The following is a 14,149-nucleotide window of genomic DNA, read 5'->3' on the forward strand; positions in this document are numbered from 1 at the left end:
GTAATGTTATCCTTATTAGCTCTAGTAGTTTTTATTTTCATTGTACTCTCCTGAATAGTGATGACAATTGTATCTCGAACTTCATTGGAATCTATTTGGCTGTTTCTTACTCTGAGCGTACACAACAACTTGTTTTCCTGCAAAATTATTGTCTAAATCTGAATGGCCCTATTCTGCTAGGAGGTGATTTAAATTGCATTTGCAGCAATGAAGAGAAAAAAGGAGGAGGACCTTTCAACTCCAGAACAGCTGAAACCTTTCATTCTTTCATTTTAGACTCCAACTTAGTTGATTTGGGGTGTAAGGGCTTTCCTTTCACATGGAATAATAGGAGGGAGAGAGCAGCTAATATTATGCTTCGGCTAGACAGATTTTTAGCTTGTTTCGACTGGCTTTCAAGATACCCCAAAGGAACTGTTCTACACCTAGAAGAGCTAGGATCGGATCACAGGCCCTTGCTTCTCGATTCGGCTCCTAAGGACAAACGAGCAAAGCGTCGATTTTATTTTGATCAAAGATGGAAAGGAAATGAGGAAGCTCAAAACATAGTCTTTCAGTCATGGGCAACGGGAGATACCTCAGAAACAAACCACCTTGCAAGAGTTTCGCAGAAACTTAAAGGGTGCAAACAAAACCTTAACCATTGGGCAAGATCGAGGAGATTTAATGCTAGCCGAAATATCAAGACTCTTAATACTCAGATTACCAACCTACATCAACAGGGTTTTGAGCAACATTCAAGTGAAATAAAAAGTTTAGAACTCCATTTAGCTGATGAATGTCGTAGAGAAGAGATTTTCTGGTCCCAAAAGGCGAGGATAAATTGGTTGAACTCTGGAGATCGCAACACAGCGTATTTCCACTCAACAGTTGTACAAAGGAGGAAGCGCAACAATATTACACAATTGCACAACAGTAATGGCTCATTATGCACATCAGAAAATCAGGTTGTTGACATCGCAATTGACTATTTTCGAAATATCTACTCATCGTCCAACCCCTCGGATATCAACATAGCCTTGTCAGGTATGGAAAGAAAGGTAACTCCAGCAATGAATGCCAATCTAACAAGACCGGTTACAGAAAGAGAGATCAAAAAGGCTGTTTTTGACATTAATCCGACCAAGGCTCCGGGGCAAGATGGATTGACGGGGCTGTTTTTTCAGACCTATTAGGAGACCATCAAGACTGACATTTGTGCCTCAGTTCGAGAATTCTTTTCAGGCGGTATCCTACCCCGCAGCTTGAACCATACAACAATTACTTTAATACCAAAAGTCCTCTCACCCTCTACTATGGCTGATCTAAGGCCAATCAGTCTTTGTCCGGTCTTTTACAAAATCATTTCTAAAATCCTCACCAATCGGTTACAGCCACTTATGCCACATATCATCGGCGAGCAACAAAGCGCTTTTGTAAAAGGGAGAAACATCTCGGATAACATTTTGCTAGCTCACGAAGTAACCCATCACTTGAACACAAGAAGAGGTACATCGAAATTTGAATTGGCTCTCAAAATCGATATGAGCAAGGCATACGAGAGAGTCGAATGGTGTTTTATCAAAAGAGTACTTCGCAAATTGGGTTTCCACCACTCATGGATTCGTTGGACGATGAGTTGTATATCGTCGGTTACATACTCCCTTATTTTCAATGGGTCCTCGTATGGATTCATCAAGCCAAAAAGAGGCCTTCGCCAAGGCGACCCTCTGTCACCCTTTTTATTTCTTTTCTGTGCAGATTGCTTCTCCTCCTTGCTGCTTCAGGCTGAACGACAAAACGATATTGCTGGCGTGAAAATTTCTCTAAGAAGTCCAAGCATCTCTCATCTACTTTTCGCCGATGATTCATTGCTATTCTTCCAAGCAACCGAGAGAGAAGCGCACAAGGTGGCAGATATTATTAGACTTTACTCAAGGGCATCAGGTCAGGAAGTAAATTTAACAAAATCATCCATTCTATTCAGCCGAAATACTCCTCCTGCGGTGAGAACAAATCTGGCAACAATTCTAAGTGTTACGAGCATTGGCGGTCAGGATAAATATCTTGGCATCCCGGCCCTCATTAACAAATCCAAGGTCGAGACCTTCAGAGAAGTTAACTTGCGGGTAAAAAAGAAAGTGGCAAGTTGGAAAGGGTGTTTGCTATCATATGGAGGACGGGAGGTGCTTATAAAGAGTATTGCCACGGCGGTTCCGGTTTATTCAATGTCATGTTTTTTGCTTCCAAAGACCGTTCATAGAGCAATCAACAGTACCATATCCAATTTTTGGTGGGGAAGACGAAATGAAGAAAGAAAAATCCACTGGATCTCTTGGCGCAAAATGTGCCTCCCTAAGGAAGCCGGGGGATTGGGTTTCAGAGATTTGGAGCATTTTAACTTAGCCTTACTCGCTAAACAAGGGTGGCGCATCTTGACGCAACCAGAATCCTTAATTGCACGCGTCCTCAAAGGAAAATATTTCCCTAACGGTTCCTTTATGGAAGGTCGGCCTCACTATAACAGTTCTTGGGCGTGGCGAAGTCTTTTACAAGGTAGAAAGGTGCTTCAAACAGGTATAAGATGGCAAGTTCGTTCCGGGACCTCGATAGACATCCTAAGAGACCCATGGATCCCAGCAAACAATTCTTTCACAGTGGCCCCATCTACAATCCTCCCACCTAACATTCGCCGAGTCTCGGACTTAATGCTGCCCGATAAAACACAATGGGACACTTGCTTGATCACATCCATCTTCGATCCATCTGAGGCCAATGACATTCTGAATATCCCTATCAGTATAACGGGACAAGCGACAGATTAGTGTGGCACCATTCGAAAACAGGTCTTTTTACAGTTAAGTCGGCATATCATTCCTCTTTTCAAGCTTCTCCTAGATATGATGTTAATCCTCAAACGAATGCCTCCTGGAAGTACATCTGGAAATTGAAGCTCCCCCCAAATATTAAATGCTTTCTTTGGAAAGGCCTTCGCAATGGACTGGCTTGTAATGCAAACATCTATAAACGACTTCCAGAGAGATCCTACCTATGTCCGAGATGCAATCATTCAGAGTCTCTCGAACATTTATTTTTTCTATGCCCTTTTGCTGAAACCATATGGCTGGGTTCTGAGTTACAACACGCGTTAGCCAACCTGCCGAAACAGTCTTTTACTGAGCTTTGGTCACTATTGTGTGTTACACTGACTACATCTGTTGATGGTTTGGAGAAATTGTCAATATTTGTTTGGACCTTATGGGCAATTTGGAGGGCACGAAATGCCTTAATCTTCCAACAGGAGGATAGCAATCCCGTCTTGGTCCTTACGGAAGCTTCAAAATTAAAGCAAGAATTCGACTTGGCAGCCCTCTCTCGAGCCTCTCGGTATCGTCGGCCTCCTGCTAGCTCGCAAACAACTCAGGTTCCTTCTTGGTTTCCTCCTCCAACTTCTTTGCTGAAATTTAACTTCGATGGTGCATATCGGGTATTAACAAATCAAGGGGTTGGAGCTTGTGTTGTACGAAATAGTCAAGGGAAACCTATCTCTTCATGCACACAGCTGTTTAATCACATTACTTCACCGGCTATGATTGAAGCCTTAGCCCTCCGAGAGGCAATTCAACTGGCGGTTCGTCTCCAAGTAAGAAACCCAATTTTCGAAGGTGATGCAAAGAATATCATTGATGCTATGCGCTCCGGTGCTCCCATTAACATGGATTGTGAAGTTATTTTGGATGATTGCAAAGCTATTAGTAGAAGTCATGGCTTTAGTTGTTTTAATTTTGTATCTAGACATTGTAATGGGGTGGCTCATTCGATAGCCCAAAAAGCCCTTAGAGAACCGCATTTTTGTAATAATTCTCTAGCCCAATTAACGTGGCTAGATTCGAGACTGTAATAGTCGATTATCAATGAAGATATTATATCTTTCCGGAAAAAAAAAAAAACAAAACCCTTAAATGATACTAAAATATAAAAGATGACTAAAAATGTGTAGAGAATAATTATTGTGTAATTGATGTTTTTTATAAAATGAGATAAGGTGCCTTAAATAGACCACACAAAAGAGGAAAATAGAACACTCTAGTACAAGTTGTGTCTAACCAAATAGGGAAATGGGCCTCAAGCCTTTTAGTCCATGTTTTCAAGTTGAAATCCTTCCTTGAAACACTCATACATGCTATAAGTATACAAAATAATAGAAAAACACGGTGAAACATAACAAAAACATGCGGAAAACAACTTAATACATAGGAGTATTTTACTCTTATCAGGTATATGGTGTAATTTTCTTATAATATTAGCCTTGTTTTTATCCGACCTGATACCTTTCCACTCCATTTGTGCTTCATTCATTATTTGGCCGATCCATTGGGCAAGTCCCAAACTTAATGGGCATTTTCCTTCTAACCTATGGCTTTTCATTATGATCTTTATTATAAAAAGGCCTTTTTAAATAAGTATTTATAAAAAAATTAAATATTCTAAAAAAATACAACATCAAAGTTTATTTTTAAAAATTACAATTTCTAATTTTTTTGCAAAAATGATTTTTTAAATATAAAAAATACTATTTTGTTAGACAATGGTATACTAACTGGTTACCAACTGTTAAAAAAATAATTTATATTTTAAATGAACAATTTTGATTTACTAAAAAATTATTAACGATATACTATAGAATTAATGATTATATGTTTATCAGCGGTTTACTCAGAGTTCATTAACGGTGTACTAAAAATAAAATTATTAATCTTTTTAAGAGGTAAAATTTGTTTAAATACACAATTCAAGTTTACCAAAAGTAAAATAATAATTTATAATAATATATTTAAAATAAAATTTATTATAAGTTAACCAACGGTTTACCCAATGTTAAATATTGGTTAACCAACACCCAAACCATTACAGATATACAAATAAAAAAAATATTAAAAAATCAAGAACATCATTATAGAACAACCAACAGTTTACCCAAGATTAACCAACACCCAAAAATATTGCAGAACAGCCAACGATTTACCCAAGGTTAACCATTGGTTAACTAACACTCGAAAGCATTACAGATACATAAAAGTGAAAAAAGAATAAAAAATAGAATAACCACCGCCTCCATATTCTCATAAGCATTTCCTCAAACACCAATATTGTAGCACCAAAATCGGACCACCGTCCTCCACAACCATCAAATCAGACAACTCATGAAATAAAAATAAAATTACATTAAAAAAATCAAAGAGGATCATTATAGAACAGTCGTCGTCTCCATCAGAAAATCAGAATAGCCACCGCCTCCATTGATGGTGACGCTACTGATGATGGTGGATGAATGTCGCGAGAAGAACAGAACTCAAACCCACTACCGCGGCTTTCACCATCGCAACCTCCACGTCCGCCGCCGAAGAAAGGAGGGGGAGGCTACGGGTCTCCGGTGATGTTTGTGGACGTGGGAGGTGGAACCGATGCTGCCGCCGATGAAGAACGGAGAGAGAGAGGGGTAGGTTTTATGATTTTGTTTTTCAGTATTTAATTTGTAGGGTTTGAGGAGATGAAAATATCAACAGTCTATATCTAAAAAGAGAAAAGTTAAAATTATAATTTAGAAAGTTTGGGTTGTAAATTTCAAATTTGAAAGTGTTGAGCGTAAATTTGTGCTGGAGCTGTATTTTGTGTAAATAAATCTTACTCTCTCTGTTCACAAAAGATAGGATTGTTTCTATTTTAGGCGTCCCAAATTATAGGCTTGTTTCTATTTTTAGAAAGTAGTTAACTAGATAAATATATAAAATACCCTTAATTGAATTAGGTTTAGTCAACTACATAGTTATAATGGCTTTGATAACGACAATAATTAATGCTTTTTGATAGTTTTAATATTAAAAGTAATTTTATTTATACTTTATGAGTGATTTTGAATTATTAATCAATAAAAATACATTGAAAAGAAGAATGCATTAACTATTTAATAAGAATAAATTAAATTTTTTAATATGTGTGTAAATGAAACAAGCCTAACTTTTATGGACGGAGGGGGTATAAAAAATATTTTCACTTTTCTTTTATAGCCCATTTGCGATTTGACTCCCAAATAGCTCTCTATTATCTCCAAAACTCGCATTGCAACTCTCTTAGGGTATCTCGGCGTTGATTTCACCAAAAAAAACAAAAAAAAAATATTTTTGTCGTCTTTCTTCCGGTAGTGTTGTGTTTTATCGTTTTTAGGCAAAATATATCATACATACATCAAATGCTGGTGTATTTACATTAAAAATTCATAAAAATATCATAAAAACATCACAAAATATACCATAAAAATATTATAAAACACCATAAAATACACTATAAAAAACACCATCAGAAATATAAAAAGATCGATAAAAGAAAGACATTAAACATCAAAAGTCAAAACAATATTTTTGAAATTAAAAAATTAAAAAAATCATTTCGGTAAATAAAAATGTATGAATTGTAAACATGTCAAAAAACCGGATAAAGAGGTAAATAAAATCTAAAACCGGTTATAGGAAATTTCCACCTAATTTATTGCTAACTTATTTTTGATATTTAAAGAAATATAATATTCAATGAGAATGTGTTTGGATGGATGGATGGATTAGCTTTCACATTTCACATTTCAAACTCATAGATTTGTAATTCATACATTTGGATTGTATAAAAATTTGAAATCTTAAATTTCAAATAAAGCGTTTCGAATTAACTAATATTTGAAGTCACCAAGTAATTGATTTAGCATTTTTTTTTATAATTCAATTATTATTATTTTAAATGACTTTTAAAAAAAAAATCAATGGAAAATTTAAAAGATAATTATATTTTTGAAAAATACTTGCACAAATACATGACATAATTTTCTAATTACATTCATTACCTCATTTTAGAAAGTAATTTTAAAAACCATTTTTTTCAATTAGGATTTTATTCACAAACAAACAGACGTTATTCCTCTTTCTTTATCTCAAATATCAAATCTCTCTTTTTCTTCTTCTCTTCTTCAAATCTCAATTTTTTAATACATGATGTCTACGAGTATAAAAAATCAACATCGTTCGTTGAGCTTTAGGTTCGGCGGGTTGGTGGCGAAGGAGCTGATTGCGGCGGAGAAGGTAGAATATTAAGAGTATAGAGAAAAAAGGGGATAGAAACAATGGAAAAGCTAAAAGAGAGAAATGGATTTTTGATTTCTTTTACATTGGAGTTGATGTGCCAGAAAAATTGAAGACTAGTGTTCAATAAGAGTAAATATTGTTTGTATACATAAATTCTCTTTTGCCTTCATTCAAGATAGTTGAAGCCGTTTTTGTAATTTTATATTTTGATTGAACATATTTATTTTGATGCTATTAATTTTATGCACAATGGATTGTTTAGTTTTTTTTAGTATATTACACTAAAAATCCATAAAAATACACCATAAAATGCTATAAAACGCCACCAAAAATACACTATATAAATACACTATAGAAACACTATATAAACAACAGCAAAAATACAAAAATAAAAAAAATGATTAAAAAAATAAGTTAAACATAGAAAACAAAAGGCTGTTTTTATAATGTAAAAACTAAAAAAGGTCACTTTGGCAAATAAAAAGATATAAAGTAAAAGTGTCAAAAAATGAGGTTATCAGTCTAATTATTTCTCAAAAGTGTGGTAATTTTGTAATTCTCCTAAAATTAATAACATATAAATCAATCCAGATTTATCAAATACAGTTTCAAACTTTATTTTTGGCTTAATACATAATTTAACCTCAAAATTTTACCACTTTATTTCATGTGACCTATACATTTTTTTTATTTTCTATTGAACCTCTAAACTTTTAATTTTGTTCTATTTAACCTCTCAAACGGTGCGTGAAGACGCTACTGACATGAACAAAAAATGTTTGGATTTTTTTTGCTCGACTTCAAGTTATACTATTTTGATCTATAACACCCTTTAATTAAAAATATTTTCTATTGGATATCTAAATTACTATTTTTTATCCATTTAATCTCCCACAGAATGTATTAATTTTTTAAAAATATAAATATATTTTTTATATTTAAAAAGGCAATATATCTTATATGTTATTTAAAAATTCACGTTAGGTTTAATTGCTTTAAAAATCATGAAATTTAGTGTCGTTTGCAATTTTAACACAAATATGAAATATTCAAAATTGATTTAAAAGGTTTGAAATTGTAAAAAAATTGAAGTTGATAACTTAAAATTTTCAAAATAAAAAGTTCGTGCTAAATTTGTGCAACACACTAAAATTTATAATTTTCTAAACAATTAAACTTTCATTTAATATCATCAAAATATAGTATATTTATGTAAATTATAAATATCATTAAAAAAATAGACAAACTCGTTTTGTTATTGTTGAAATGTAAAATAATATTGACATGTACAGGAAGTATTATTAATTAATTATTTGACTAATTATCAAAAAATTTAATTATTTGACTATCTTTAAATATATTTCATTTATTTTTGCTAGTTTCTTTCTAATTTCTATCGTCGTCGACAATTTAAAAAACATAATTAAAATTCAAAATAAATATTTTTAGAAAAACATAAATGTCATCATACATAAACTAATTTTACATACTTCTAAGCATTCATGCTAAACATAGACAATATAATTGAAATTAAATAATTGTATTTTAAAGGAGGTTAATATGTACAAATTAAAAATTTAAATGTACAAAAGAAAAAAAATTCAGATATTAAATAGAACAAAATAATATAATTTAAAAATTAAATTATGCATTTATTTATCCTTCACGCACTTCAAATCGTTTGAATACACGCATTTTCCCACGCTAAACAAAAAGGGTCAGATCGGCAAAAAAAATGAAATTGAAAGTTAAGAAGTTTAATAGAAACAAACAAAATTTGTAGGTCACAAAGAGTAAAGTGGTAAAATTTAGGGATTAAACTATATATTAAATCTTTATATTTTAAGTCCAATCTATGTAGTAATTTTTTCGGCAATCAAACCATTATTTTCCACTATAATTCAAAACCATAATAATCATCGATCAACTACTGAATATTTCATAAGGCAGCGATGCTCCAACAGAGAACTTATGAGAGCAACATAACACAAAAATATACTAAAATATAAAATCGAACATGGTGACCAATACGCATTCAATTCCATATAGAGGACGATAATAGGTGAGTCTATGTGATAGAGCACGAACTATAAGTCATAACATACAAACATAATCAAACAGAAACTATGTTCTAGTTTATCATTTTTATGAAATTCATTTAAACCAAACGCACAAAGTACAAAAGCGCTTATACAAGCGGGCAGCGCAGGGCTATATAATTAGACAGTAAGAGATGATACTTGAACCCAAATACTTACAGAATCTAAGCAACAACTCCGGTCGAAGTAACAGTCATGTGGCTTCAAGGACCTCCATTTCAACTTTCCATATGATCCAAGCAGCTTTATGATGGAACACCCGCAAACAAAATTAGTTCATTTCCTGAGAAAAAAATTCAGATGAATAACTAAGACAATAAATTCAATTTACCAAATATATCAAGAAAATCATAAAGTCTTAGACATAAATAAAGAAATTTAAAAAGAAGTTCGCATTGAGTACTCGAAGGCGAGAATAGAAAAAGTTCATTGCACATCAAGCCCCATCTCTGTAGTCAACCTGCAAATAAAACATAAGACATCAATAAGACCAACTGAAGTAATCAAATGTTATTAAATAAAATATGGGTTACAAGTATAAGAACAAGGCATATTACTCTCGATAAGAAATCGAATCCATTCTTTCTTCTCATCATCATGAAGAGACTTGAGCAAATAAAACTCTTCTGGGTTACCATTCATTAGCTTCCTAACAGCTGAGAAAACATCGACCTTTTGAAGCCCTTCGATTTGGGAAACTACAGCATAGATTTCCTCGCCAGTAGGTTGTGGTCTTTCAAATGTCTTCTTACTTTCTAAATATTCTTTAAAGGAGTGAGCTATCTCTATTATTGCATCAGCTAAATGATCATTTTTAGCTTTTGTAATTTTTTCTAAACTCTGAGGGATTGTTCTTGAAGTTTCTTGCTCTTCCAAATTCGTATTAGAGCGTGCGTCATTCCCTTCTTGATCCATGAAAATACGACAACGAGAACAAAGTTGAAAATGAGCAACAAAGCTTTTACTTTAAGAACGAAAACGAACATAAGGTTCTAATACCGTTGTTAGCATAAGGTCTCATGAATTATATGTATTACTTTTTTAACAAGTTAAAAGTAATTAAGAAATGGACCCTAATGAACAAGCCTTAACTTTTCATGCAATCTGTTTGTAATCTAATCTTAGAGTTTAGAAAACGCGTGACTTTACAATCTTACAGACAGAAAATGAGAGGCAAATATAAGACTTTCAACAGAAGACACAGAAAAATGTCTGCTAGCAAGCACATCTTAAAGCGTAAGGTGCGTGTGTTCATTAGTGGAAGAAGACCTGACTAATATACAAAATCACAAATCTGAGATAACAGCAATGTTGATTCATCTTGATTACTTGGCTTAGTTGTTGAACAGCACCAAAATAAATAAACAAATATCACCGATAAATAAGGCTCAGATTTCAAGCAAATTTACAGATAGTCAAAACATCATAACACATTCACCTACACTACCTGATGGAGTAGTCATGGCTGCAGTGATAGGAGCAGGAATGGAAGCAGCTCTAGGTTGGGGCACATTTCTCACTTGAGTTGACTCCACTCGAGATATAGGAGTAACATTTAATATCACTGGAGCCTTGCTTGCCTTAGCTCTTACTGCATATCGTTTATTTTGAAACCAACTCCAAACCTATGATCATAAGTTGAAAAATAAACTATACTGTCTATTGGTTGGCTGGGAGAGAGATGCAGACGATGAGGAAACACAAGATTTTCACCTGTTTCATTTGTATGATAACTTTCCCTTTTCTATCCGGAGATTCACTGCAACCACAGGCAAGGGAGTCAAGGGACACATGATTTCAGTCTTTAATAACAAAAAAAATTAATATTTATAGTTATGGCAGAAAGAAAATGCACACCTGAATTTCTCAGCAATATTTACCAAAACTTCCTTATCTGGCATCCCGTAATGGTATTCTTGCAAAATACTTTCCATCTCTCTAATCTGAACAAAGAATATATTGCAGAGCATATTATTTGAACTTTTAAATGATAAATCATATTAAAATATAATTTGCACATAAAACTTCATGCATTGCTCTTCCACTTCCTCCACCTTCTTCAATCTTCTGGCTAATGTCCTACTAATATCCATTATCTCCCGAAGGCTTGAGTCGAGACATTGAGAAGGGGCACTATGAGGCACGACTCCCATCTTAAGTAACTTCACCAATATCGTAAAGCTTATGGTCATATACCTTGTCTCGGTTCTACTTTATATAAAGCCCTTTGATATCTAATCCTCCTCCCAAACTCTAACTTCCTAATCCCTATTAGGTCCCTTATAAGACTCGTATCATCCACAAACATCATACACCAAAAGATGATCTCTTATATATGCTTTGTCAATTTAAACATGACCAAAGGTAAGGACGTAAGGGCTAAAAGTGAATCCAAGTTGCAGCTCAATGAACACTAGTGACTGCTATGTCACATTCAATACTTGTGTATATATCTTATGCATACTCTCTTGCACTTTAAAACTCAACATAAAAATCCGTCGGGAATCTGTCATAAAGAAACCTTCGAGGGGACTAAGATGCTCCTCCACCATCCATCGAACATTTTCTTTGTAGTTCAAATCTTAATAAACAAGTAAAGGCCTGTTTAAGATTATTGTTTGGAATCAAGTATAGAGCATTTGGACTTTTTTAAATTCATTCGCTAATTTTTTTCAATATCTTATGAAATGCCTGCTTTTCAGAAGAGCACGTATTCACCTTCTTTTTTGACAACTTCTTTTAAAATACAAAAAAAAAAAAAAACTTTTCTAACTACAATACCAAACAACTGCAAGTCAACTACGTTACACCTGCCTCTCAACTCAACTTCACACTAGAATAAAATCTCATCATGGCCACAAACTTTACGTACTCTCATCTTCCTCAATGCTTTGTCGGACTTTAAAAACGTCATTGTTACAACATAGCTTATTTTTCTTAGTAAAGTTATATCCAAGCCCTCGAGGTTGTGACTATGTTGATAGTTTAATGAATATTTTCTTTACGCATCTACATGATCTTTAACCAAAATCTTTACCTTCTTTATCAATTAGTACATGTTCATCATTGAGACATTTAACTTAATTTAAGCTATGTTAACAATTTTGCTAAGAATTTAGTTTCTAAACTAATTATCCGAGAACCGAACCCTATGAAGCAAAATCAAACACTGAGAAACAGGAAAAATTGCAATAAAATTGGCATATCATTATCTAAAATCTCCATTCAACTACAAAAAGTAATCAAAAACCCAGAAATAAAAAATGAAAGAAAGCAGACCTCAGTGGGCAGGAAGCGGAAGGTAGGACCTCCATTGCTGGGCAGTCGACCCATCACAAATACTGTTGAAGAGTGTTGTTTGTGACTATAAATTGAAAACTTCGCAATTGCAGGAAGCAACCGTCAACTGAAATAATCGAAAAATGAATCAAATGGTTTTTCTTTTTTAAATATTTATCAGTTTTTTTACAATATTTATTTTTTATTGGGCAAAAGGTAAAAGAAACCCTCAAAGTTTCCTCAAAATTACAGATCAGCCTTCTTATTTTTTTAAGCACAAATAAACCCTCCTATTTTCTAAATTGAACAATTAAATACTCTTTATTTTAAAATCGGACAAATAAATCATCCCGTCAAATATGAAAGTACAAGTAATAATATTATATGAAGAAGAGAAAGAACGAATCTTTAAAATGATGAGTGATCAAGGAGCACAAGTAAAATACTATATGAAGTCAAAAACCGTATCTCTGAAAGAGAGATCTGGCCATAAAAAGAAATTATAAACACTTGAAGGCCAAATCTCAAGATGATGAGAGATCCGGAAGCACAAGTGAAATGCTATATGAAGTTGAAGACCGTATCTCTGAAACAAAGATCCGACCACACAAAGAAATTATAAAGAGTTGAAGACCGTATCTCCGAAATGATGAGAGATTTGGGCATACAAGGTTAATATTAAAGAACTTGAAAAACGATTCTCCAATATGATTAAGGATTCGGCCTTATAAAAAACAAGAACAAAAAACTATACGTATAATAAACCAGCCCACACATAAATATTTGCATGATACTATACTGCAGGGGAATTAATAATGGAATATGAAAAAATCTTATACGACCACTTTATTACCTCAAAATCCCACATTGCTAGTTTACAAGGAAGCCAATTCAGCAAGTCTCTATATAAAATAAGCCAGCCTATTACCATAGTACGTTAAGTTTTATTTCCTCTTTTATAATAATTTTTTATATGGAGATTGATACCAACTTAAGCTTCGTAGCGGATTTCGGACTAAAAATCTGAAATTTTATCTGGCCTTGTTTGTCTTATAGGACATAACTCGGAATTCACCATATATCAAGTTTTATATGGAGCGACCGAAAGAAAGACAAATTTGGAGCAACCTGAAAGACATGATGATCTTTTACCTGATCCATTACTTATATCAACTTGAGTTGTTTTTTTAAATATACAGAATCTGAAATTATTAAAATTTGAATTCATTTAAAGCTGTTTGAATTTGAAAATATCTATTCAAATGTGTAGAACTGGAAATCAGCCTTATTTTGCTTTCAAATTATTTCTAATTTACATATTCCAATTCATTTGAATCCGAAAATCTTTACAAACTAATCGAACTTAAATTGAACACAATGTATACTCTATATCTTTGTAATGTGATATAGTACAAATAGTTATTGGTATTCTATTACATTTTTAATTTCAGAACACAAAAGTCAAATACTAAACTTTTAATCAATCTAGGTAAAATAATTAATTATAAATCACAGCTGATAACTAACCTGATCAGACTATTATTTTTTCAATGATGTAAATAGTGACAGAGGATCAGATACGCAGGGAGTGAAGAAGAGGAAGCAAATTATGGTTCATGTTTTCAGCTTCAATGACGACCATTGATGGAGGTTAAAGATGAA

At 33.2% G+C, this 14,149-nt stretch overlaps 1 protein-coding gene across 2 annotated transcripts; it reads right to left on the reverse strand.

The window, feature by feature from the left end:
• Positions 1-9,127: 9,127 nt before the first annotated feature.
• LOC126666610 (uncharacterized) lies at positions 9,128-12,634 on the reverse strand. 2 transcript variants are annotated; one of them, XM_050359431.2, is made up of 7 exons: positions 12,488-12,634; positions 11,066-11,151; positions 10,922-10,967; positions 10,656-10,833; positions 9,766-10,110; positions 9,612-9,668; positions 9,128-9,491 (listed from the first exon to the last, which is right to left on the reverse strand). In XM_050359431.2, exons 1-6 carry the CDS (start codon positions 12,539-12,541, stop codon positions 9,664-9,666), a joined length of 714 nt encoding a protein of 237 aa, XP_050215388.1. In that variant the 5' UTR covers positions 12,542-12,634; the 3' UTR covers positions 9,128-9,491; positions 9,612-9,663. The 2 variants fall into 2 exon arrangements, with proteins under 2 accessions (XP_050215388.1, XP_050215387.1); XM_050359430.2 differs by having other exon boundaries at positions 9,766-10,113.
• Between the last annotated feature and the right edge of the window lie 1,515 nt (positions 12,635-14,149).

This window comes from Mercurialis annua, linkage group LG2, assembly GCF_937616625.2.
Source record: "Mercurialis annua linkage group LG2, ddMerAnnu1.2, whole genome shotgun sequence".
Taxonomy (NCBI): Eukaryota; Viridiplantae; Streptophyta; class Magnoliopsida; order Malpighiales; family Euphorbiaceae; genus Mercurialis; species Mercurialis annua.

What these genes read in the sequence shown, in the direction of transcription:
- LOC126666610 (XM_050359430.2), bottom strand. Translation starts at nt 12,541, where the DNA reads ATGGGTCGACTGCCCAGCAATGGAGGTCCTACCTTCCGCTTCCTGCCC. An exon ending in AATATTGCTGAGAAATTCAG is followed by an intron (nt 10,968 to 11,065) that starts GTGTGCATTTTC and finishes CTGTGGTTGCAG; the next exon opens with TGAATCTCCGGATAGAAAAG. An exon ending in TTATCATACAAATGAAACAG is followed by an intron (nt 10,834 to 10,921) that starts GTGAAAATCTTG and finishes TTATGATCATAG; the next exon opens with GTTTGGAGTTGGTTTCAAAA.